This window comes from Ictidomys tridecemlineatus, chromosome 16, assembly GCF_052094955.1.
Source record: "Ictidomys tridecemlineatus isolate mIctTri1 chromosome 16, mIctTri1.hap1, whole genome shotgun sequence".
Taxonomy (NCBI): domain Eukaryota; kingdom Metazoa; phylum Chordata; class Mammalia; order Rodentia; family Sciuridae; genus Ictidomys; species Ictidomys tridecemlineatus.
Window position 1 is genome coordinate 38,171,043 of NC_135492.1, and position 25,405 is coordinate 38,196,447.

Sequence of the window (25,405 nt, forward strand, 5' to 3'; positions counted from 1 at the left end):
CTGGGGGTTTCTCCTCCTGGGAGATGCTGGCTTCTCGTTTCAGGTAGTGACGGACGGAAAGTTATGATGGATAGAAAAATGTTACCCAGCCTGGTGCCCTGGCCCACGCCTGTCAGCCCCCCGGTGGCTGGGAGAGGCTGAGGCAGGAGGACCGCAAGTTGGAGGCCAGCCTCAGCCACTTAGTGAGACCTGTCTCAAAAGGAAAAATGAAAAGCGCTGGGGATGTGGCTCAGTGGTTCAGGGTCCTTGGATTTAATCCCAGAGAGAGAGAGAGAGAGAGAGAGAGAGAGAGAGAGAGAGAGAGAGAGATTGCACAGTGGTTCCTCACTCTCTGCAGGAGATTGATTCTAGTAACCCTTAAAGACTTAAAAGTCTGTACATGTTCAGTGCAGATGTCATTTAAAAAAAAAAAAAAGCACAGATTGAACCCAGGGATGCTTTACCGCTGAGCCACATCCCCAGCCATTTTTAAAAAATTTTTTTTAGTCGTACTTGGACACCATACCTTTATTTTATTTATTTACTTTTATGTGGTGCTGAGGATCGAACCCAGGGCCTCGCACATGTTAGGTGCGTGCTCTGCCACTGAGCCCCAGCCCCAGCCCCATCCCCAGCCATTTCTATTATTATTATTATTATTATTTTTGAATTTTGAGAGTCTGGCTAAGTGGCTGAGGCTGGCCTCCAACTTACGATCCTCCTGCCTCAGCCTCCCAAGTCCCTGGGATGACAGCCATTCACCCTGGTGCCCAGCACGGATGTCATTTTTGGATGAATGTTTCCAACCTGTGTGTGGTTGGACCTGCAGACGCAGAAGCTGTGGATAGGGAGGGCCAACTGTATACACACGTGCACGTATCTCGATGCCTCTAATATATCGACTTTTCTAGATGCACGTGCACACATCGGTGCCCACTCACACACACTGGAGAGGGGGTAAAGGCCGGTCCACTTAGTCCCGTTCTGCATTGTGCGTGTTTGTCACCCAGATGACGGGGTCGTGGGAATCTCAACCCGGTGTAAAATCCCTGGTTTTCGGTGGAGGAGGATGAACGTGGAGAGCAGAGAGGCCCCCACCCGGCACCCACCTTGTGCATCTCCAGGGGCGCGGGCCGCAGCAGCTCCTGCAGCTCTCCGGGGGCCCCTCGCACCTCCCGGGCCCTCCTCCAGGCCCGGGGGCCAGGCCTGCCCTCCAGGGCCCCGCTCTGCACGGAGCCCGTCATGATGGAGGCCTGCAATAGTAACGAGGGGGTCTTGCACCATCCCCCCCCCATTTTGCAGATAAGTAAACTGAGGCTTAGAGAGAGACAACTTGAATCCAGAGTCTGGCTCCAAAGTCAGGGCTCTTGACCACTTTGCTGCGCGGCTATTCATGAACATAGACCTTAAGGTAACATGATCATTGAGACAGAGGAGAGGTCCATGGGTCGTGAGCACCCAGGATGGGGTAAGTGGTCAGGGAAAGTTCCAGAACCGAGATCTCAGAGACAAGGAAAAAGAGAGGAGGCAGGAGAGTGTCTCCGGAAGTCGGAGCAGCATATGCAAAGGCCCTGTGGTGGGGAGACCTGGAAGGAGGCCCACGGCTGGGGGCAGCAGTAGGGCGGCACAGGAGGAGGGACTATCTCAGAGATGCTCCAACAAGACAGCACACAGGTGGGGTGACTCTGGGAGCGACTGCCCCCGAGAGGAAGCACAGGGTGAAATCGAAAAGCCCAGCTGCCCCCAGAGGTGACAGATAGGTAGATCCATGCTCAGGACACTAGAAATAATAGGAAAAAAAAGAAAAAGAAAAGTTGAGACTAGGTCTGTTGAAAATGTATAGAAGTCAAAACATAGGGAGGAAAAGGCATTAAGAGCAAAAGAATGTTTGAAAAATAAATAGACATTATACAAATAAAAGAAATAGTTCCTGAAATACAATCTCTAGGACTATACGTTAGAATAAATAGAGCCAAGGGAGAATTAGCGACTTGGTGGGCAGATTAAAGAGGGCAGAGAAAGATGTTGAAAGAAAAGCTAAGAGACGTGGAGGACAGAGTCCCTCTTAGATAACGGGGAGCCACACCTTCCAAGAGGTCAGAGAATTTTCGTTTTATACCCAGCTAAACTAGCGTTCAAGATCTGCAGGGAAACAGAGCTCTTCAGACCACAAAACTAAGAGACCTGCCATCCAAAGACCCTCACTGACTGAGCTTTTGAAAAAAAAATATTTAAAAAAGGAACTCGGAAAGGAAAGGTGGGATAAGAGAAGGAACGTGAGCAAAGAAAAAGGTGGATAAGACGAAACACGTACTGGCCGAATCCCCGCGTGAAATTTGAGCAGTTTTTATAAATAAGTGAGGAGATAGAAGGAGATTGTCTGGGGTAAAGTTGGGCGTATTCTCAAGTGCCTGTCTTATTAAGAAGTATTGATTAGACTTTGTTAGAAAATTGAAGTTAAGAAAAAATACGGGGCTGGAAGTGGTAGCGCTTGCCTGGAATCCCAGAGGCTGAGGAGGCTGAGGCAGGAGGATCGTGAGTTCAAAGCCAGCCTCAGCAACTCCGTGAGACCCTGTCTCAAAATAAAACATAAAAGAGGCTGGGGATGGGGTTCAGTGGTTAAGCACCACCCCTGGGTTCAATTCCTGGTACAAAAAAAAAAAAAAAAGATCCCATTCTAGGCCACAGAGAAAGAAGTTTTCACAAATTCTAAAGAATTAATATGGAATGGAATATGCTCTGGCCATGGTACATAATAATGAAGAAAAAAGCAATGTGAATTGGGTTTTCTTTTACATTAAATATAAAAATAGCTAGAAACAAAATCAAGCGTTCTAAAACACCAAAAAACAAACAAAACTCCCCACTTCTGCACAGTTCAGGGGTTGAAGTGAAGACGATGGTGAAAATCTTTGAAACATTTGAAACTGCATGGACTGGTAAAAACAGCATAAATCAAAATTGGAAGGATCGCAGCCAAAGCAGTTCCTACAGGTGGAATCGTAGCTTTACCAATGGACTCCGTGAGCAAAGAAAAAAAATGCTGAAATTTCAATACTAAAGACACCAGGCAAAGCATCATTGTTTAAAAAATACACACGGAAGAGTTGGGAGCGGTGGCCCACGCCTGGAATCCCAGTCAGTGGCTCTGGAGGCTGAGGCAGGAGGATCTCAAGTGGGAGGCCAGCCTCAACAATTTAGCAAAAGCCCTAAATAACTTAGTGAGACTGTCTTCAAATTTAAAAAATAAAATAAAAATGTTTAATAAAGGGCTGGGGATGTGTCCCCTCCCAGCACATGCACCCCAATGTGCCCAGGTCCCGGTGGCCCATACCTCCAGCTCCCGCAGCATCTCCGACTGGCCGCACGACTCCAGGTCTTCGAGGGCTTCCCCGAGCACCCGCCAGAAGCCCTCCTCGCGGGGGGCGCGGGGGCCTGGGCTGTAACGTAGGGAACCACAGCGTCAGGTGGCGGCTGGGTGACAGGCCGGGGCCGGAGGCGCGTCTTCAGGGCCCTGGGGCCAGCGTCGGGCTCAAGGGGCCAGAGGGTGGACGGACGGAGGGACGGGCAGGCGGGCAGATGTCCTCGGTGGCAGTGCTGGGGCCCCCCGGGGTGGGGGTGGGGACAGTGGTTGGTGACACAGAATGGGCCGGGGAGGGGGGACACGCAGCTAGGGGCCACCAGGAGTGTCGGTGGCCAGTTAGAACATGGGCAGATGAGACAGAGTGGAGAGCGGTGACACAGGACGCCTGGGAAGAGAGACAGACGGACAGACGGACAGACAGAGAGGAGATCCATGGGATAGACCCAGAGGACAGGCCCCGCCCCGCCCAGACACACACACGCCGTGACACAGCAGGGGGACACAGAGAGATGGGGACGAGGGGACTTTATTTTATTTTTGCTGGGAGAGGCTCAAAGGCCACCGGGGACTTCCCTGTCCCTGTCCTGTGACATTGAAGGCACACTGTGGATTCCAAAGGGCTCTCTCTCTCTCTCTCTCTCTCTCTCTCTCGGGGTCCCAGGGGAAGGAAGGAGGGGTTCCTTCTGCCTGAGAAAGCCGGGGGAGCCTCCCTCTGGAGGCCCGGGGTTATTTGAGCTGGGTTTTGAGGGACGCGTAGGAGTTTTCCAGGAGAGAAGCCGGAAAGGCTTTCTGGGCAGAAGGTGGGTGCGGGTTCAAGTTCTGAGCCTCCTGTTGGTCCTCTGAGATGCCTCTACGCCCCCAGCCCCCCCCTTTCTTGTTATTTAGAGGCAGGGTCTCCCTGAGTGGCTTAGGGCCTCAGTGGCTGAGGCTGGCCTCCACCTTGCGATCCTCCTGCCTCAGCCTCCCAGCTGGGCCTCCGCCCTGGTGCCCTCTCCCTTCATCCTGGCACAGCCCAGGGACCGGCCACCCTGGCCCATCCCAGCCAAGAGCCCGAGGCTGCCTCCTCCTCCTCTGGTGTCCCCGCCACACACCTCGTTGGTGGCTCCCAGTCCTCGTCCTCAGGAAAGCTCTCGTCGGCAAGGCCCGGGGTGAAGCTGGTCCTCCGGGGCTCGACGGGTGGCGGGCTGCCCCTGAGCCGGCTGGACCTCCACTCCTGGGGGGTCACGCCACCCCGGACCGTCGCCTGTGGGGTGTAGGGACCTGGCGGGCGGAGACAGGGGACATGCACTTTCCGGATGACCTTGTCCACTTGGCTGCTCCTCCGGGGGCCTGTGGGACTCTCTGGAGCCCCTGAGGGTCCCTGTGCCCCCGGGGCCCTCCCCAGACCTCCTGGTCGGTCACCCAGCTCCACAGGCCTGGCTTGGCCAGCTCGCCTTCTGGACCCTGTCCCCACCAGCTCCTTGGGGACAGCCTCTGAAGACCGTCCCCAGAGACTGAGCTGAGAGGCTCAGCCCGGAGGATGGGGAGGGAGGGTGCTCTCTGATTTTGCATGTTCAACTGGATGCAGTGAACACTAATTGGGCACCTACTGTGTACCAGAGGTCGGGATGGGAATGGGGTAAACTTGGTTCCTTTTTTTTCCCCCTGGTACCAGGGATTGAACCCCGGGGTGTTTAACCACGGAGCCCCGTCCCCAGCCCTTTTTGGTTTTGATTTGAGACAGTCTCACTAAGTGGCTGAGGCCGGCCTCCAACTTGCGATCCTCCCGCCTCAGCCTCCTGAGCCCCTGGGATGACAGGTGACCCCTGGGAGCCAGCCCAGCTTGGTCCTTCGACTCACGGAGGAGAAGTCTAAGTAGCTGGCTGGGGTGCGGGGAATGGTAGTGCCCCGGGGAGCCCAGGGACCCTGGACGTGGTCAATGGGGTCGAATTGCGTCTTATTTCTATGAAGTGTCGCCTAGAGGGTCAGGCTAGACAGGAGGGGCAGGAAGGAGCTCCAGAGGGACTGAGCCCCACACCGAGGCCGGTCCAAGGACCCCGGGGTGTTACCTGGACCCCCAAAGCCACCACCCTCCGTGGCCGAGCTGTCCCAGGACTCGACAGCACTGTCCACGCTGGGCACGGCGGGCGAGAACCGGGCTGGGAGTCGGCCTCCTTGGATGGCGTCCGGTGGGTCCTCGTCCACGTCGCTGGCCTCGCTGAGGCTGCCCGGCTTGTGGGGCAGGAGGGGACCTGGGAGGAGGAGGAGGAGGAGGAGCTGCCGTCTCTGACCTCAGAGTCGCAGCTGATCACAGCTGGTGGGACTGCAGATTGGTGCAGCCAATATGGAAAGCAGCGTGGAGATTCCTTGGAAAACTGGGAATGGAACCACCATTTGACCCAGCTATCCCTCTCCTCAAACTATATGGAAAGGACTTAAAATCAGCACACTGCAGGGACACAGCCACATCCATGTTTATAGCAGCACAGTTCCCAACAGCTAAACTGTGGAGCCAACCTAGATGCCCTTCAGTGGATGAACGAATAAAAAAAAAAATGTGGCATATATACACAGTGGAATATTACTCGGCAATAAAAAAGAACAAAATCATGGCATTTGCAGGTAAATGGATGGCGTTGGAGAAGATAATGGTAAGTGAAGTTAGCCAATCCCCCCAAAAACAAATGCCGAATGTTTTCTCTGATATAAGGAGGCTGACTCATAGTGGGGTAGGGAGGGGAGCATGGGAGGAATAGAGGAACTCTAGATAGGGCAGAGGGGTGGGAGGGGAAGGGAGGGGCAGGGGGTTATTAATGATGGTGGAATGTGATGGACATCATCATCCAAAGTCCACCTATGAAGACACGAATTGGTGTCAACCTACTTTATATACAAACAGAGATATGAAAAATTGTGCTGAATATGTGTAATAGGAATTGTGATGCATTCATATATAAAAAATAATAATAAATAAATAAAAATAAGTAGAAGAGGACCCCAAACCCAGGCTCCCTCTTCTCTCCAGCTATCCCAGCCACCCTCCTGCCTCCCCAGGGATGTGACAAGGACTCCTGAGTCAAGCGTTAAGCTGAGCACAGGGGGACAGGTGGCCCGTCCTTCCTAAGGGGCTGGGTGGTGCCCAGGGCGTGGAGCTGGGCTCACGGTCAAGCTGCTTCTTGATCTTCAGTGTGACAGTCTCGCCAGCCACCTGCAGGAGGTGGATGGCCTCGCTCAGGGGCCGGCCCTTGAGGCTGACGCTGTTGATGGCCAGGATGCGGTCCCCCACGTGGATGGCGCCAGTCCTGGGGGGGGTGGGGGAGAGGCAGGGGACTGGGGTCAGGGATTTGCAGCCCCAGACGCAGATGTCACCCTTTGTGGGAGCTTGTGAGTGGGGGTAGGCATTGCCCAGCATGCTCCCCAAACGCCCTGGGCAGCGGATCAGGAAGAGGCAGTGAACCCGGCAGGACAGGTGACCTCTGTGTCACTGGAGAGTGGCCGGTGTGAACCAGGATCAGCTAGATTCTAAAATAGCCACCCGATTCCGAAGACGTAATATGAGGAAAAGAAAATATTGATTGCAGACTGAAATAACGACATGGCCTTGCTAAGTTGCTGAGGCCGGCCTCCAACTTGCGATCCTCCTGCCTCAGCCTCCAGAGCGGCTGGGATTCCAGGCGTGCGCCACTGTGCCCAACTCTTTCGACTAGAAAGTTAGTGGCTAAATTTGCATTTCGGTTTGTCCTTCAGTTGGCCAGCGCGGGGCTGCATCAGCCTGGTGGGGGCAGAGGGGTCGTCTGTGGGTCCCCAACACCCAGGCCTGGGCTGGGGGCGCTCTGGGGTTCATAAGGACCTTTGGAGTCTCTGCAGCGCGTCAGGAGTCCAGCAGGGGGCGCTGCGGGCGTGGTACCTTCCCTCCCGGAGCCACCAGGTCGCTGCAGTGCCAGGGCGCCCCTCTGCCTGTCCCTACCCTGGGACATCTGGGGCCACCCGGGTCCCCCCAGAGCCCCGCTCACCTCTCCGCCAGCCCGCGCTTGGTGAGGCCCGAGATGACAATGGGGTCAAAAGGCTCCTCTGTGCCCGAGATGGTGATGCCCAGGGGACCCCCGTAGCGCTTCAGCTCCACCGTGTAGCTGACGGCGCCCGTGGTCTCCTGCTCGTCTGCAAAGGGGGACGCCGTGAGGGCCAGGGTCCCCTGGGGCAGGGACAGGGCTGGCCCCCTGCAGCGGTGACACTCCATGCAATGCATCCGCTCCGGTGGGGACCCTGAGGTCACTGTCTGCACGCATGCACTCAGCTGTCCCCCCTCCCTCCTTCCTTGGCCAGATGGGACCTCGCTGGCCCACTGGGTGGCGCCCGAGAGGTGACACTCGGGTCCCTACCTGAATTGTCTTCGTCTTTCCGGATCTTCAGCTTCACCAGGTCCTCGCACTGTCGCAGGATCTGCACCGCGTCCTCCATGGGACAGTTGTCCAGACGGATGTTGTCGATGGCCAGCAGCTTGTCGCCCGGCTCGAGGGTGCCCGTCCTGCGGGAGCCGGGGTGGGGGATGGGAAGCGCCCGGTGCCGGCAGACGTGGGCCCGGGCGTCCCCTCCCCGTGTCCCCAGGGTGTCCCTACCTGTGTGCGGCGCTGCCCTTCTTGATGTCCGAGATGATCAGCGGCTCCCCTCGCTTCCTGCTGGCCGCTGGGGGGAAAGTGGCCATGAATCTGACCTCGGAGGACCTCAGGGTGGGGCAGGGCCATGCAGCCCAGGGCTGCTGGGGACATGGAGGCGCCCTGTTCTACGGCTTCCTGGCTGTGACCGTGAACAAACCCTCCGCCACCCTGGGCCTCGGTTTCCATTCTGCAAGATCAGTGGGAGGCCCGGGCCTCGCGGGGAAGTGGTGACACTAAGTCACACAACAGGAGGCGCAGTGTGGGTCTTTCTGGAGGGTCCCTTACAGCCCCACGAGGAGTCTTGTCAGGCCAGGGGGCTCCCACCTTCCCTCCTCTCCTGCCCAAGCTGGGTGCGTCCCCTTACACCACGGTGCGTCCTGGGTGTGGCAATGCTGGCGAGAAAACAGCTGCTCCTCGGGGCGTGGTTTGCTCTGGGGGTGTGGCTTGCTCTGGGGGCGTGGCTTGCTCCAAGGGTGTGGCTTGCTCTGGGGTGTGGCTTGTTCTGAAGGGTGTGCCTTGCTTTGAGGGACCTGGTTTGCTCTCGGGGTGTGGGTTGCTCTGAGTGGCATGGTTTGCTCTTGGGGTGTGGGTTGCTCTGAGGATGTGGCTTGCTCTGGGGGTGTGGCTTGATCTGGGGTGTGGCTTGCTCTGGGGGTGGGGCTTGCTCTGGGGGTGGGGCTTGCTCTGGGGGTGGGGCTTGCTCTGGGGGCGTGGCTTGCTCCAAGGGTGTGGCTTGCTCTGGGGTGTGGCTTGTTCTGAAGGGTGTGCCTTGCTTTGAGGGGCGTGGTTTGCTCTGAGTGTAGCTAGCTCTGGGGGTGTGGCTTGCTCTGAGAGGCATGGCTGCTGTGAGGGTGTGGCTGTATTGGGGGCGTGGCTTGCTCTGGGGCGTGGCTTGCTCTGGGCGTGGCTTGTTCTGGGGGTGTGGCTTGCTCTGGGGGTGTGGCTTGTTCTAAAGGGTGTGTCTTGCTCTGAGGGACCTGGTTTGCTCTCGGGGTGTGGGTTGCTCTGAGTGGCATGGTTTGCTCTTGGGGTGTGGGTTGCTCTGAGGATGTGGCTTGCTCTGGGGGTGTGGCTTGATCTGGGGTGTGGCTTGCTCTGGGGGTGGGGCTTGCTCTGGGGGTGGGGCTTGCTCTGGGGGTGGGGCTTGCTCTGGGGGAGTGGCTTGCTCCAAGGGTGTGGCTTGCTCTGGGGTGTGGCTTGTTCTGAAGGGTGTGCCTTGCTTTGAGGGGCGTGGTTTGCTCTGAGTGTAGCTAGCTCTGGGGGTGTGGCTTGCTCTGAGAGGCATGGCTGCTGTGAGGGTGTGGCTGTATTGGGGGCGTGGCTTGCTCTGGGGGCGTGGCTTGCTCTGGGCGTGGCTTGTTATGGGGGTGTGGCTTGCTCTGGGGGTGTGGCTTGTTCTAAAGGGTGTGTCTTGCTCTGAGGGACCTGGTTTGCTCTCGGGGTGTGGGTTGCTCTGAGTGGCATGGTTTGCTCTTGGGGTGTGGGTTGCTCTGAGGATGTGGCTTGCTCTGGGGGTGTGGCTTGATCTGGGGTGTGGCTTGCTCTGGGGGTGGGGCTTGCTCTGGGGTGTGGGTTGCTCTGAGGATGTGGCTTGCTCTGGGGGCGTGGCTTGCTCTGAGGGTGTGGCTTGCTCTGGGGGTGTGGGTTGCTCTGGGGTGTGGGTTGCTCTGGGGGTGGGGCTTGCTCTGGGGTGTGGGTTGCTCTTAGGGTGTGGCTTGCTCTGGGGGTGTGGCTTGCTCTGGGGGTGTGGCTTGCTCTGGGGTGTGGCTTGCTCTGAGGGTTGTGGCTTGCTCTGAGGGTTGTGGCTTGCTCTGGGGGCTGCCTTTGCTGAGGGCGTGGCTTGCTCTGGGGGCGTGGCTTGCTCTGGGGCGTGGCTTGCTCTGGGGGCGTGGCTTGCTCTGAGGATGTGGCTTGCTCTGGGGGCGTGACTTGCTCTGAGGGTGTGGATTGCTCTGAGGGTGTGGCTTGCTCTGGGGGTGTGGCTTGCTCTGGAGGTGTGGCTTGCTCTGGGGCGTGGCTTTGCTAAGGGTGTGGCTTGCTCTGGGGCGTGGCTTGCTCTGGGGGTGTGGCTTGCTCTGAGGATGTGGCTTGCTCTGGGGGCATGGCTTGCTCTGGGGGTGTGGCTTGCTCTGGGGGCGTGGCTTGCTCTGGGGGTGTGGCTTGCCTGGGGGTGTGGCTTGCTCTGGGGCGTGGTTTTGCTAAGGGCGTCGCTTGCTCTGGGGCGTGGCTTGCTCTGGGGGCGTGGCTTGCTCTCCGGGGCAGCCTGAGGACTGGCTTCCAGCAGGGGGACTCACAGCTAATGGTGATGCCCAGCTCCACGCCACGCCGCTTGGGCAGCTTCACATGGAAGGTGCCGCTGCTGGGGATGACCGACTCTGCATACAAACAGATGGGGGCTGATGTGAGGCCCACAGCGGGAGCCTCGGGGATCCCCACTCTGGCCTGGCGGGGAGGGACCCCTGAGAGGGACCCTTCCACCACCACTCTGTTTCTTCCATGCGACAGAGGAGGAAACCGAGGGCCAGAGAAGTAACACATTTGCTCCCAACAACAGACCCGCGATGGTCAGAGCAGAGTCAGGACCGGAACGCAAGCCGCGGACTGTCAGTCAGTGTGGGAGGACCCCAAGGCCACATTCAATCCAGTTTGGATCCAGCAAGGATTTACTGAGCACCTACTATGTGCCAGGTCCTGGCTGGGTCTAGTCACATGATTCATGCTCTTGAACCCAAAGGACACTCCTCTTGTGGGTTCTACCTGCTATTTTACACACGGGGAAAGTGTCCCATCTAGAGTCGCACGGGGTGGAGAGCCCACCACCAGAATCTGGATCCTTTGGCTGAATCATGCACAGAAGCAGCTCAGGGTATCCCCTATCCAGCCCCAGGCTACCTCCTACTCCCACCGGATGCTGTCCCCCAGCAGGGGACTGGGCACAGAGAGGGACAGGGTGTTGGGAAAATTGCATAGGACGCGAACAAGATCAAGAGAGGCCACCCACTCACCGGCCACGTCGAACTCCACCTCCAGCACCACCTTGTGGGTGAGCGCCGCGTCCCTCAGGAGCTGGTTGGCCTCCTCCATGGTCCCGTCTTCCGTGGCGATGCCATTGATGGACAGGACACGGTCCCCCACCTGCAGCAGCCCACACCTGAACCCCGGGTGGCCCAGCAGAGAGAAGAATCTGCATGACATGTCCACTGGGGACCAGGGGCCAACCTGGACCCCACCTCCGGGCCTGGGTGTGCCAGCTATGTATCATCAGACAGCATGTCCTAGGACCCCGGCTAAGGGCCTGACCGTCCTGGGCCTCGGTTTGTCTGTCTGTCCATGGGGGGAGATGCCAGAGTCCTCACAAGATCCTCAGAGGACTCCGCAGGGCATGCAAGAGCGTGAGTCCTGAGGATTTCATGCCTGTGCTGTGTGATCCTGAGCAAGTGAATCAACTTCTCTGAGCCTCGACTGTCAACATGGGGCTGGTCGATTCAATGGTTGAGATACACTAAGGAAGCCGGGGCTTGGTGTTTTGACTCAGTTTCCCCACTGTCCCCTTTGTCAGTTTTATAGAATAAACCCCATATCCTGCCAGCATCACTACACTTGGTCTTTGAGGCAATACCGAGATGGTCAATGTGGTAATGGCTATCAATTGACGGGAGGGTAGCATATACAGGGTGGATACACTGGACAAAGGGAAAGAGCAGCAGGCTCACCTCTCAGCCGGGCTGTCGGGCTCAATGAAGCGCACCAAGGGTGGAGAGGACAGGGTCTCAGTGGCGAAGAAGCCACCCTGGAGCTGCAGGCCGAAGCCATTGAGGGGGTCTCCGCAGAGTATGACCTCCGTGGTCTCTGTGTGTACGATCTGCCCACCTGGCCCCACCGTGCTGGAAGCCAGGGACACTGGGGACAGGTGATCATGGCACTCAGGTGGCCTGCCCCAGAGAGGCCTTACCAGAGCCCACCCACACCAGAGCCTGAGGGCCTCGTAAGCAAGAGTCCTGACTTGACCTGGGGTCCACTCTGAGCCTTAGTTTTCTCATCTGTGCCACAGGATCATGACTCCTACCTGCTTGGGGCAAGGACTAAAGAAGACAGTATGTGGGGACCTGATTTTGTAACACAGAGATTCTGGGGCTCTGCATAATTATGTTACCCTAGTTCCTTCTGAATCGCATGGGATGCGTTCCAAGACCCGAACCCTGTGTAAACTATACTTTTTCCTAGACACACATACCTATGACAAAGTTTAATTTATAAATCAGCTGCAGTAAGAGACTAACAATAACTATTAATAAAATAGAATAAAACCAATATCCTGCCAGCATCCTAGGCTCGGTCTTTGAGGCCATTCTGAAGTAAAATAAGCGTCACTGCAATATCAAGATGGTCAATGTGATAATAGCTATTAATTGACGGGAGGGTAGCATATACAGGGTGGATACACCAGTGGTAATGGTTTCATTGAGATACAAGTCACCTGTCAGAGTAGTTGCCCATTTAAAGTGACCAATTTCAACGGTTTTAGTGTGTTCACCACAATCAATAGGTTGATTGTCCCCAGGGAAACTTTGTTATTGCTCCCAATCCTCCCATCTCACCCAGCCCTTGGCCACTATCCATCTTTTTGTCTCTATAAGTTTTCCGTTTTCTGGATGTTTCATGGAAACAGAATCATATAGTACATGATCTTTAGCGACTGGCTTCTTGGCAGAATATTTTCAGAGGACATCGGTGTCATAGCATGGATCAGAATCTTGGATTAAACCCAGGGGCACTTCACCACTGAGCCACATCCGCAGCCCTTTTTATTTTTTATTTAGGGTCTCACTAAGTTGCTTAGGGCCTCCTTAAGTTGCTGAGGCTAGCCTCCAACTTAGGATCCTCCTGCCTCAGCCTCCCATGCCGCTGGGATGACAGGCGTGAGCCATTAAGCCCGGCCTGCCCTGCCTCCCCAGGTGTCCTGCTCCGCCCTCTGGAAAACCTCACTCCCATCATACAGGTGGCCCAAAGGGACCAAAGGCTTACACGAACTCCTGTGCTCCCTCCTCCGCTGCCTCCTCCGCCCCATGGTGGTCCTGGGGCTCATGGGCTGGGATCCGCGGGGCAGGGTGCTGGGGTTGGTGCAGGAAAAGGCATGGTTCATGGTAGGTGAGGAAAAGGGTGTGGAGGACGAGGCTGGGGAGATAAGAGCAGAGCCCTGTGAACCCTGGGCAGGGCCCCTCAGCCTGCTGTGCAGTAGGACCCAGGAAATCACCCACCCGCCCAGAGACCTGGGGAGGCGGTCCTCCTGACACCTCAGATATTCGCTGAGTGACCTCAGGCAAGTCTCTTTCCCTCTCTGGGCCTCAATGACTTTACAGTTTCCATAGACCCAGTGGAACCTGGCTGTGAGGGTGTGGCTTGCTCTGGGGGTGTGGCTCTGAGGGTGTGGCTTGCTCTAGGGATGTGGCTTGCTCTGAGGGTGTGGCTTGCTCTGGGGGAGTGGCTTGCTTGGGGGTGTGGCTTGCTCTGGGGGCGTGGATTGCTCTGAGGGTGTGGCTTCTCTGGGTGTGGCTTGCTCTGAGGGTGTGGCTTGCTCGGGGGTGTGGCTTGCTCTGAGGGTGTGGCTTGCTCTGAGGGTGTGGCTTGCTCTGAGGGTGTGGCTTGCTTTAGGGTGTGGCTTGCTCTGGGGTGTGGCTTGCTCTGGGGGTGTGGCTTGCTCTGGGGTGTGGCTTGCTCTGGGGGCGTGGCTTGCTCAGGGGGCGTGGTTTGCTCTGGAGGCGTGGCCCATCTTGCTCCTGACACTCTGGGTGACAGTGGCCAGGCCTCCTAATCTGGGTCTTACTCTCCTCTATTAGTACACCGCCCCCCTCCCTAGGAGAAAGCCACAGGGGACCGGCCGGCTGCAGCGGCCACTTGGGTGCGTTACATCGGCTGCGGTCCTGGCCGCCAGCTGTGGCCCAGGTGGGCGTCCTGCAGTGGCCAGGCCTCGGGCTGTGACAGGAGGACACACAGGGGTCCCAGCGGTGGGGTGGCTCGCTCCTCTGCAGCTTGACTGGAGTGGACAGGTAAGCGGGAGAGATGGACAGACAGGCAGACAGACAGGCGTTAGGAACAGGGAGACCCAGCTCACCTGCACCCGCGGAGCCTGCTTTCCCCTGTGCACGGGGAGAGGAAGAAGCAGGGGACCTGGGCCGGGGCATCTACGAGACCTGCTGCGCCCCGGGAAGTTCCAGGGCCTGGCTCTGCTCCCTGGCACCGGCCTCCCTTCCCCAGCCTCACCCCCAGGGGACTCCATCCGGGCCTCTGCTGCCCCAGGGGTCCCCCTCTGTGAGATCCTGCTCCCCCATCCGTCCCTCCAGGCTGGAGTCCTGGGCTTCCTGGTCCTCCGCACCCTCTGGACAGCCCTGGGCTGGGGCCAGGACCGCGGCCGAGGGGACCTACCTGCTTCTGAGGGCTTCAGAGGCCGCTGGCTGGGGGGCACAGGCAGGATCTCCAGCCGCACCTTCTCGGACACACTGGCCAGGAGCTTGGTGGCCTCCTGCAGCGAACAGTGCTCCGTGCTGGTTCCGTCGATGGCCAGGATGTGGTCTCCGGCATGCAGGGCCCCGCTCCTGGCCAGACAGGGGACAGAGAAGGCGCGTCCAGCCGGTCAGAGCTGCGGGCCACCTGTCTCCTGTCTGGCCACGCCCCCACAGCCTCACCTGTCCACCACGCTGGCTGGCTTGATGCGGTCGATGGTGAGGACGGGCTTGTTCCGGTGGGAGCCGGTGGTCAGCGAGATCCCCAGGGCGGACCCCGGAGTCTTGGCTATTTCCACCACCAAGGGCCCTGGGGCACTGGCCACCGTGTCTGGCACCAGGGGAAAGAAATCTTAAAACAGGTTTGAAACGCAAATATGGAGCACCCTCCTTCCCAGTCCCTCTGCGCTCTCTCCACTGAACACCTGCTGCCCCAAAGGGAAGAACATGCCCACTCGACGGACCAGAAAACCAGGTCCTGCCCGTCTTCCCAGCAGCTTGGGAGGCTGAGGCAGGAGGATCGCCAGTCGGAGGCCAGCCTCAGCAACTAAGGGAGGCCCTAAGCAACTTAGCGGGATCTTTCTCCAAATAAAAATAAAAAAGGGCTGGGGGTGGGGACCGCGGTGAAGCACCCGTAGTGAAGCACCCAGGGTGAATAGTAATTTGTCTGCATTTATTGAGTGCCTGCTGTATGCCAGCAATGAATGTTGGCTACGATCTGTCCTCGTCTTAGAAATCAAACGGGACCTCCGTGAACACACCCCGTGGCTTCAAGTCCAAACCTCCGTGTCACCCTGAGCCACTGTCACACTTGCTGTGCATCCAGATGCTGGTCCATCGGACCAGCCTGATCCCCGTGGTCTTTCTGGTATCCCACCTCCATAACCTGCCTGGTCCAGTCTCCATGAGTGACAGTCGCCTCCTCCAGCTGATTGGCTTCCACTCTGATCCCGCCTCCTCTGTTCTTACCCCCTTCCCATCCACTCCCATCTGCTCGAGTCAGACGGGCTTCATCCGGGTCAAGCCGGCTAGGCTCATGCCCCAGGGCCTTTGCACCAGCTGCTTCCTTCCCTCACTACCCTAGTTAGCACCCTGGGCCTTTCCCCTCCTACACCCCTGCCTTTTCTCCTTCTGTCACACTGTGCTAATAGCTGCCTGGCACATGCCATATCATGTGTGTGTTTGGTACTGGAAATGGACCCCAGAGGTGTCTCCCCACTGAACCACATCCCCATCCTTATTTTTTTAAAATATTTTTAAAAAATTATTTTATGTGGTGCTAAGGATCGAACCCAGAGCCTCATACGTGTGAGGCCAAGCGCTCTGCGGCTGAGCCACAAGCCCAGCCACACCCCATTCCTTTTTGGAAATTTTATTTTGAGACAATTTGTTGCTAAGTTGCCTGAGGCGAGCCTCAAACCTGCAATCCTCCCGCCTCAGCCTCCCAAGGAGCCGGGATGACAGGCATGCGCCACGGCGCCTGGTGACACACACTGTTTCTCTTCTGTTTTCTGACCTTCTCTGGAGAACAGAGACCTGTTGGGTCCCGGGTGCATCAAGCAACCCCGGCCAGACAGGATTTAACGCCTAGAGAGGCTCAGAGAGGCTAAATGACTGGCTGGAGGTCACACAGCCTGGGCAATGGGAAGGAGCTATGGCCACTGCCTGCATCCCCCACCTCGGACTTTTTCCTGTCCCAACCCTGGTCCCCGATGTACCTGGAGTGGCCACATCGTACTCCACCTGGAAGAGAGCTTCCTGGCTGCACTGTCGCAAAGTGGCCAGGGCGGTGGCATGGCTGGCCCCGTGCAGGGGGATCCCGTCAACACTGAGCAACCTGTCGCCCACCTTTAAGGAGCCTTCCCTGCAGGGAAGGGCACAGTCAGCCGGGTGGCCCGGCAGGAGCGCAGGGCACCGCACAGAAGGCAGGACTGCGAAGGGAGGGGGCGTGGAGCAAAGGCAGGGGAGGGGGCGGGGGCGAGAAAGAAGGGATGCCCGGATGTACCCAGGGTGGTCCTGGCCTCCGCCACCCCCTTGGTAAGGAGGCATCCACAGGCAGCCTGGACTCCATCCTAGAACCTCTAAGCTGGGGCCCACTCCTGCACCAGGGCCCAGAGAGGGTGTCTGGCCTGCCAGGGTCACACAGCATCAGAGATGGCATGGCCTTGGGCTTCCCATTGCCTATCACAAAGGTCCCCTTTTCCATTGGTTCCGGCAGTGGATCTGGCCTGGCGACAAGAACTTGGCAGGGGCCTCAGGAGAGGGGGCTCTAGCAGCGTCCACTGACCTCCCCCCCTACCCCCAGAGACCTCTTGTTTGGGTCAAATCCCAGGCCTGGATGTCTCAGGGGCCCCAACAGGTGGCCAAAGCTATTCTGGGAAGTTCTCTGAATAGCAGTTCACACGGCCCTGTCCCAAGGACAGATTTAGATTGGTGACAAGGCCATTCCAGGGCTTCTCTTAAAATGGCCAGGAATCTCCTGCAGGGGAGGGGCCAGGGCTTGGAGATAGGCGGGGCTGAGGCTTGGAGAGGGGCGGGGCTGGGCTTGGAGAGGGGCGGGGCTGGGCTTGGAGAGGGGTGGGGTGGGACTTGGAGAGGGGCGGGGCTGGGGCTTGAAGAGGGGCGGGCGTGGCTTGGAGAGGGGCGGGGTTGAGGCTTGGAGAGGGCGGGGCTGGGCTTGGAGAGGAGCAGGGCTTGGAGAAGGGCGGGGTGGGCGTGGCTTGGAGAGGGGCGGGGCTGGACTTGGATAGGGGAGGGGCTAGGCTTGGAGAAAGGCCGGGCTGAGGCTTGGAGAGGGGCGGGGCTGGGGCTTGGAGAGAGGCGGGGCTGGGCTTGGAGAGGGGCGGGGCTGGGCTTGGAGAGGGGCGGGGTGGGCGTGGCTTGGAGAGGGGTGGGGCTGGACTTGGATAGGGGAGGGGCTAGGCTTGGAGAGGGGCGGGGCTGAAGCTTGGAGAGGGGTGGGGCTGGGGCTTGGAGAGGGGCAGGGCTGAGGCTTGGAGAGGGGCGGGGTTAGGTTGGAGAGGGTGGGGCGGGGCTTGGAGAGGGAAGGGGCGGGGCTTTCTGTGTAGGGACCCAGGCATTGCCTAGAGGCTGAGTGACAGCCAGAACCAGCCAATCACAAAGCCCTGGGGGACGGAGAAGGCAGGAGGTGGGGTAAGAGGGGCTTGGGGGCAGCTCTGGAGTGACTTGTCCTGCTGCGCCCATGATGCTGAGGGGCTCTGGGCAACAGGTGTGGCTGGGATGACAGGCATGCGCCACGGCGCCTGGTGACACACACTGCTCTGTGTGGCCTCAATCATTGCCCTGCAGAATGGGCACCATGGCCTCCACTCTGCGTCCTCTCCGGGGAGGCAGGGGAGGTCGGTGCGGAGTGAGGCTGAGGCTTCCTCCCGTTGAGCCTCACCTGTCAGCTGGGCCACCAGGACGCACGTAGGTCAGGACGAGCGGGCGGGACTTGTGCACGTCTTCGTGGGCACCTCCTGAACGCAATTCAACAAGAGGCGGGAGTCACCTGCCCACCCCTTCCCTGACACCCAGAGGCCCCCACCATGTCCCTAGAACAGCCTTCCTCACTTCAACCTGCCTGAGGACCTTGTCCTGGCTAGTCATGACACTTCTTGTGAGACACCCACTGTACATCTCTCCCCCACCCACCCACCCACCCTGCATTGATGGGACGAGGGACAGGGAACATGACCAATCTCTCTCTCTGTTAAATGACTTGCTTCTTTTCCTGTGAGTTCATCTTATTTCCCTTTTTGCCCTGGTTGCTAGGCAGCTCCAAACTTTGTTCTCAGTCTCACAGTAGCTTTCACCATCATTTTATTTCTTTTTTTGGGGGGTGGGTACCAGGGATTGAACCCAGGTGTATTTAACCATGGAGCCCCCTCCCCAGCCCTTTTTATTTTTATTTTGAGCCAGGGTCTCACTGAGTTGCTTAGGACTTTGCTAAGTTGCTGAGGCTGGCTTTGAACTTGCGATCCTCCTGCCTCAGCCTCCCGAGCCGCTGGGAAGACAGGCATGCGCCACCGCACCCCCGCTCACCACAGTTTTTTTTTTATATGATTTTTCTCTTAGATATCTGTCACATAAACACACAGGAAATGACCCTTGGCCTCTTTTGTGTCCCCACCCACTAACTCCAAGGGTGATTCTCACACCGACCTCTGAGGACGAAGCCAAAGCTGTTCCCCTCTTTGTAGAGTGAGATGTCCACCGTCTTGGAAATGATCTTGGGGTTGTTTTCGGGGGCTGGAGAGAAACAGAGACTCCCTTGAGTCCCACGGTCACACCCCCTCAGCCGCCAGATGTCCCCCAAGCTATTCCAGCGGCGGCGCTGGGAGATCTCACACTCCCCGGGGGTAGTGCCCTACTTAGAGGGAGGAGCCTGCCTCTTGTTCACAAAGAGGCTGCCAAAAACCCAGGCTTGAGTCAAGTCTCAAATGTCCAGACTGGAGAGCAACTTGGGGAACTCAGAGCGTGGCCCACCTCGGGGCAGTGGGGACGGGTGCGTGGTCAGCCCCTGTGCCCCAAATCACCCCCCCACCACCCCAGGAAAAACATCTGGAAATTCAATATGCAAAAGCACAGTAGGGTCCTGCGCCTCCTGGTGACAGCGTGCCGCATCCATGTCCTGAGCCAGGCATGGATGTCTGTGGGTCCCCTCCCCCGTGTCCGCACGACCCCCACCCCCCAGGCCCTGGCAGGAGGTAGCCGTGAGGCAGCGTTCCCGGGGGGCACCCACCAGGCGGGGGCAGCTCATACTCCACCTCCAACACCACGCGCTCGCCCACGTTTTTGAGCAGAGTGATGATCTCGTCGTGCCGCAGCCTGGTCAGGTGGATCCCGTTCACTGACCGGATGTAGTCCCCCACGTTCAGCAGGTCGCTCCTAAACCAGGGGGGACCCCCAGAGTGACCGGGCCGCACAGACCCACCTCCCCTCCCCGGGACCCTGAGGATTTCTGGGGATCCTCCTTTGGACAAAATGGGAAAGTCGAGGCCCAGAGAGGCCAAGGGCGTGTCCAGCGAGGGCAGATCTGAACCCCGAGGATGGGGGACACCAGGCCTCCCCACTCTGTCCCCCCCCCCCCGTCCCATCTTGTCCTCGAAGCAGGTTTATTTTTTTTTCATGCTGAGTTGCTTAGGGCCTCGCTGAGAGGCTGGCCTCCGATCTGCGATCCTCCTGCCTCAGCCTCCTGAGCTGCTGGGATGACCTTCTGGATGATGACTCTGGCCAGCCCAGGGACAAGCCCAAGGAAGGTCCAGAATGTCACATCGGTGTCACTCCCTAATGTTGGTCCTGGCTCACATGGGCACCTAGCAGCGCCCGAGGAGCCTGCTGGGTAGGTACTGCAGGGAACAGCATTCTAGACAGAGGGAACAGCCCAGGCTCTCGGGACTCCTTCCTGTCCCCCTCCTGCTGTCCCCGACCAAGCCCCTGCCTCACCTGGCTGCGAGGCCCCCCGGCCTCAGGTTGGAGACCCTGGGCTTCCCATCCTTATCGGTGCCTCCGGAGATGGTCAGGCCCAGGGTGCTGCCCTCCCGCTTGATCAGCTCCACCATGATGACCCCTCGGAACTCCTCTGCAGGAAGACGGGACCGTGAGCACGCAGCAGGGGACGGTGCTGGGGTCCCCTGGTCCAAGACAGGCGAGGCCAACCCCGGGGAGGCATGCGCACTGCGTTGCTAAAGGCGGAGGGATATCATCTCATTTTTTTTTTTTTATAGCGGAGGATCAGAGAGGTGGAGCGACTGGCCCCAGGTCACACAGCAAGCGAGTGGCAGAATGAGGGGGGAGGACAGAGATGTCGTTACCTGGGATACTCTGTCTGCGGCATGCCAGGGCCACCTCAGGGCCTCCCGCGTCCTTGCCACCTTTGGAGTACGGCCCATCGTCTGCAGGGGACAAAGACAAGACACCCTGGTTTCCACCGTATCTCAGCCCAGAGGGCGCCCCCTGCCTGGGGCTGTGGGTGGCAGCCACTAGGAACCCCGGATCCTCCTCTAGGGAACATGGACTCCCTTGTCCTAAAGAAGTCCCCCCGCCCTCCACCCCGGCTCTTCTGGTCAAATGGCACCGCGGTGAGTCCCCGCCAGGTCCTGGAGCTTCCGGGCCACTCTGTGGTCGAAGCCTCAGCGCCATCTGCGGGCGGTGACGTTACTCTGGTGGGTGAGACAATTCCACTGTACCCCAGAAGGAAGCTGAGGCTCAGAGAGGGATAGTTCCAAGTCCAGGGCCACACAGCTGGGGAGTTGTTACAAAGCAGATCAGAACCCACGGCTGCTGACCCTGCCAGGAGGGGCCGCGCTTGCCTACCTGCAGAGACGGGGAGCTCAGCCACACGCAGGTGCCACCGCCCACGAGAGACAGTACCGACTCAGTCTTGAGTGGCCATAACCAAGGCTTATTTGTGAGGACTTATGGTACCAGGGACCAAACCCAGGGGCCCTTACCCACTGAGCCACATCCCCAGCCCTTTTTATTTTTCCATTTGGAGACAGGATCTTGGTTGTTTGGGGCTTCACTGAGTTGTGGAGGCTGGCCTCCAACCTGCGATCCTCCTGCCTCAGCCTCCCAAGTCGCTGGGATCACAGGCCCTGTGCCTCCACACCTGGCTTGTCTTGAGTACACCCTAAATCATCTCTAGACACCTTAGAATCCTTAATATGAAATAAATACGGGAAAAAAATAGTTGCCCTACTGTAGCATCCAGGAAAGAAGCAGGAAAAAACCAAAACTCTATACATGTTTAATACAAAGGCTACTTTTTTTTCCCTAATATTATCGACCCAAGGTTTGGGAAATGCCTCTTAACCACCTCTATCATTAAGCTGTGGGACATTTCCATCACCTCCTCAAATTCTCCTTTGCTGCTCCTTTATATCTGTCCCTTGCCAGCCTTGGTTCCGGTCCTGTAATTTTGCCCTTTCCAGAAGGGAAATGGAGTCCTACCGTATTAGAGGCTTTTGAGCCTCATTTTTTGTGTGTGTGTGACTTAGCATAATCATTCGCTATTCACCCGCATGGCGTGGCTGGGTATTTTGTTTCTTGTTATTATCAACAACGCGTGTTCCACTCAGTGGCTGTACCAGATTTTTTTTTTTTTGCCTTTCATCTGGTGAAAGGCGTTTCTGTTGTTTCCAACTTGGGCTCATTTTGCAGGGAGCATGACAAACATTTCCATCCAGGTTTGAGTTGGAACTTGAATTTCCACTTCCCTTGGATAAAGCCTCAGGAGTGGGATTGATGGGGTGATTCTGCAAGGACGGGGTTCACTGTGTAAGAAGCCGCCGGAGCACTCAGAGTGGGTGTGTGCCCCTTCCCCCTGCCACCAAAAAAAAAAGACACGAGAGGGTCCCAAGTCGCTCTGCGTCCTCGGGAACTTCCAGACATGATCATGTCATCTGTATGAAAGGACAGTTGTGTTACTTTCGAATCTTGGTCCCTTGTATTTCTATAACTTGCCCAGTGGTGCTAGGGGGGATCTCTAGTACAAAGGTGATGGAATAGATGTATCGAATATCTGTTTCTCATCTTTTGCTAAGTTGTTGAGGCTGGCCTCCAACTTGCGATCCTCCTGCCTCAGCCTCCAGAGTTGCGGCGGGGGCAGGCGTACACCCTCAGGCCCCGCACCGCTCCTTTTTTGGATCTTTTTCGGCACCTGAGGTTTGCCTGACTTTCCTGAGAGGTCGTCTGTGCATTTCAAGGTGACCTGAAGCTAGATTTCCACTGTGACCACGGCAGGACCGGCCTCCCACGCCATGCCCTTTGTTACTCTGATCGTATTCCAGATTACCCCTCACGTCCTGCCCACCCACACTGTCTCATTCGGTCCTGTTCACGACTCACAGTGACTCTGGGAAGAGGCAGAGGCTACCATCATGCCCACTTGACAGATAGGCAAACTGAGGCTGCCGCCAGAGAAGGGTCTCCCTGCCTCCCTGACCCCCTGGCTCCAGCCAGGTCTCCTGAGTGTCCTGCCCCCGCCCTCCGCCACCTGCCAGAGGCCACGCCCCTTCCCCCACCTCCCTGCTCAGGGACAGAAAGGAGGGTAGGGGGAGCCACCTGGGCAGGTGGCAGAGGACGTACTCCATCCCTGCAGGTCTTTGTTATGTGGGGGAGGGTCAGATTAGGGGTCAGCCTGGGTAAATGGACCTGGCCCTGAATCAGGACTTGGGATGGGCCAAGTCCAGGCTCAACTTGGGGTCCAGGTGGGGACTGAGTCACACCAAGACCAGGGCTCAGTCCACAGGGACTTTTCAACCTCTACAATAATGACATTTTCCGCTAGATAAGTTCTGGTGGTGACGGCGGGGAGCCTCTCTTCTGCGCTGTAGGAAGTTCAAGTGTCACCAGAGGCCGGGTGTCAACCTGAAATCACTCCAGACCCTGCCAAAGGTTCCCCACGACAGCAACGTAAGCCTGCGCTGGGCAGGAGCTCCACAGGCAGGGGCGGGGCCAGCCTGGGAAAGGGGCGGGGCTCATCCGTGGGAAAGGGGCGGGGCTCATCCGTGGGAAAGGGGCGGGGCTCAACCGTGGGAAAGGGGCGGAGCTAACCCGGATCAGGGCGGGGCCAACCAGAGGCGGGGCTAAGTCTGGGAAAGGGCGGGGCCAGCCTGGGTGAGGGTCATGTTTAGCCAGCGGCTGAGCTCAGTCTGGGAGAGGAGAGGGCCACCCTGGGAAAAGGGTGGGGCTCATCCCTGTAAGGGGCGGGACCAGCCTAAGTAAGGGGCGGGGCTTAGTCTGAGAAGGGGCGGGGCCATCTTGGGTAAGGGGAAGGCTCAGCCTGCGTGAGGGGCGTGTTCAGCTAGGGGTGGGGCTCAGTCTGGGAGAGGGCGGGGCCCGCCTGGGTAAGGGGTGGAGCCAGCCTGGGTAAGGGGCAGGCTCAGCCAGGGGCGGGGCTCAGATTGGGGGAGGGCGGAGCCAGCCTGGGTAAGGGGCGGGCTTAGCCAGAGGCGGGGCTCAGTCTGGGAAAGGGCGGGGTTTGCCCGGGGAAGGGGCGGAGCCAGTCTGGGAAAGGGGCGGGGCCAGGCTGGGTAAGGGGCAGGCTCATCCATGGGCGGGGCTCAGTGTGGGAGAAGGAGGGGCCAGCCTGGAGCAGGGTTTCAGGGTCCTGGCAATGCCACCATCTTCACTCTAACCCCTGAGACACTGTCCCAGCTCCCCAGTCACTGCTCCACCAAATAGCTGCCTGCCCTTGGCTTGGCAGGAGCTGCTAAATAACAAATCAAACAGCAGTTCAGCCGGTGCTCACTTTCCTGGGCCCCCTGGGGCTGGGTCCCCAGCAGCTCGGCTGCCCCCTCCTTCCCCAGACCCCCTGTCGCATCAGCTGCTACGGAGGCAAGTAACACCCTATTAAGTCTAATGCCTCCCATTAGGGCTCCCTAATACGCACTTCATTTCGATTCAACAAGATGTTTCCGAGCTAATAAAATTAGAAAGACTGGATTCTGTCAACTGTGTGACAGGGAGCGTGTCGCGTATTTCACGAGGGCGATTCTGAAATGAAAATGTGTCTTATCCCGTGCAAATTAGATTCTGTCACTGGAAAATCCCTCTCTCCTCCCGTGTCCCGGGAAGACGGGGAGCTAAGCTGCCTGCTGGGAGGTTTGTGCATGGATGGGACAAGGGGCGTGGAGGGGGGTGGCAATCCGCTTAAGGAAGCTGGGGACCAAGTTCACCAAATTCAGAGCAAGAGCCCCAGAGAGCAGAGCTGAGCAAGGCGATAGGTCCAAGGTGGAGTTTTGAGCCCTGATGATCAAAAGAATCAGAAACTTGGAGAAAGGATGATGGACAGGGTTCCCCCAATTCGGGGTCTGACACCCAGGCTGCACCCACTAGCCGCTAAAGAGAGAACCCAGTTCCTGGCGTGGTCTCCTGCAAGTTCATCTCATCCAGTATTCAGCTTTTGCTCCATTGCTGAGCTGGGCTGCACGGTGACACCCTGGGGACACCCTTGGGACAGCTGAAGTGTGCGGGTCTGCTTGTCTCAACACGGAGTGACCCCAATTCCCTCATTTCTCCCCGATTTTCCTGGCTTTGGGCTCAAAATGCTTCTTTTCCCAGCTTGCTGGGGAGTGGAGGGAGCTGCAAACCAAGATTCAAAGCACTGTGTGCCAACAGAGAATCCATGGGCAATAAGTCAGACCTTGGGAAGGACTTCCCAGGGGAAGACACGCGCATTTTGGCCAAGAGGTCCCAGATAAGTTGTCGCCCAAGAGGTTTCCGCATAACCCAGACCCCTCCACATATTCAGAAAGCCACCCGGAAGGAAGGCGTGCTGTCACTTTGAAGATCACCCTGGGGTGAGGGGCAGCAGACCAAGGATCAAAGAAGCAGCATCAGTGTCACCAACTTGAGCCTCCGTTTCCCTATCGGTGAAATGCAGGCGTCTGCCCTTGTTGGCCTGGGGTTTGAGAAGCTGGGGTGACATTATTTATAGAAAATTTTTTAAAAAAAACAACCCTGGGGTTCAGACCCCAGCCCCCTCCCTCAGGCGCATGCGCAGTGCCTCCCTGTCCCTCTTTGTTCTGGGGCCTGGTAATTACATGCTTTAGCGATGAAGGCTTTTCAAAAACATCTTTCCCAACCCTTTTGCATCGGGAAACGTGCATTAAAAAAAAAACAAAAAAAACAGAGATATTTTTATCCACATGTTCCCCCCCCCCCACTTCGACTCCTTCCAGCGATGGGTAATTAGGAGATTTTTTTGCCCAAGAACTGGCTTCGGAGGGGAATTCATTTCCATCATGAAGCCAACCGGGTCCCCAGTCCCCAGCAGAAAAATGTGGCTTTGGGGAGCAGGGAGTGCAGGGAAAGATCTTGCCAGAAATCCAGCCCCCTCCCCCTACACCTGGGGCCTGGTCCCCCTGCTGTCCCCTGCTGAGTGGGGAGGGACTTCTTTAAGGTTAACAAAAGAGAAGTCA

The 25,405-nt window shown here is 57.8% G+C and overlaps 1 protein-coding gene across 5 annotated transcripts in view; it reads right to left on the reverse strand.

Annotated features, from left to right (window-relative positions):
- Grip2 (glutamate receptor interacting protein 2) overlaps positions 1-25,405 on the reverse strand; it is a 66,500-nt gene that overhangs the window by 7,485 nt on the left and 33,610 nt on the right. For 3 of the 5 annotated variants that reach the window (XM_078033399.1, XM_078033400.1, XM_078033397.1), the window contains exons 2-22: positions 20,294-20,374; positions 19,926-20,061; positions 19,222-19,367; positions 18,642-18,728; positions 17,881-17,956; positions 16,196-16,341; positions 14,661-14,808; positions 14,401-14,570; positions 13,886-14,011; positions 13,003-13,152; positions 11,691-11,877; positions 10,983-11,128; positions 10,272-10,352; positions 7,939-8,005; positions 7,702-7,847; positions 7,336-7,480; positions 6,485-6,624; positions 5,392-5,574; positions 4,435-4,603; positions 3,314-3,419; positions 1,089-1,232 (exon numbers count right to left, since the gene is read on the reverse strand). In XM_078033399.1, coding sequence (XP_077889525.1) covers positions 1,089-1,232; positions 3,314-3,419; positions 4,435-4,603; positions 5,392-5,574; positions 6,485-6,624; positions 7,336-7,480; positions 7,702-7,847; positions 7,939-8,005; positions 10,272-10,352; positions 10,983-11,128; positions 11,691-11,877; positions 13,003-13,152; positions 13,886-14,011; positions 14,401-14,570; positions 14,661-14,808; positions 16,196-16,341; positions 17,881-17,956; positions 18,642-18,728; positions 19,222-19,367; positions 19,926-20,061; positions 20,294-20,374 — 2,780 coding nt within the window. Of the gene's footprint in view, positions 1-1,088; positions 1,233-3,313; positions 3,420-3,440; positions 3,729-4,434; positions 4,604-5,391; positions 5,575-6,484; positions 6,625-7,335; positions 7,481-7,701; positions 7,848-7,938; positions 8,006-10,271; positions 10,353-10,982; positions 11,129-11,690; positions 11,878-13,002; positions 13,153-13,885; positions 14,012-14,400; positions 14,571-14,660; positions 14,809-16,195; positions 16,342-17,880; positions 17,957-18,641; positions 18,729-19,221; positions 19,368-19,925; positions 20,062-20,293; positions 20,375-25,405 lie in introns of those variants that run through there. The other 2 variants (XM_078033398.1, XM_078033401.1) reach the window with 2 other exon arrangements.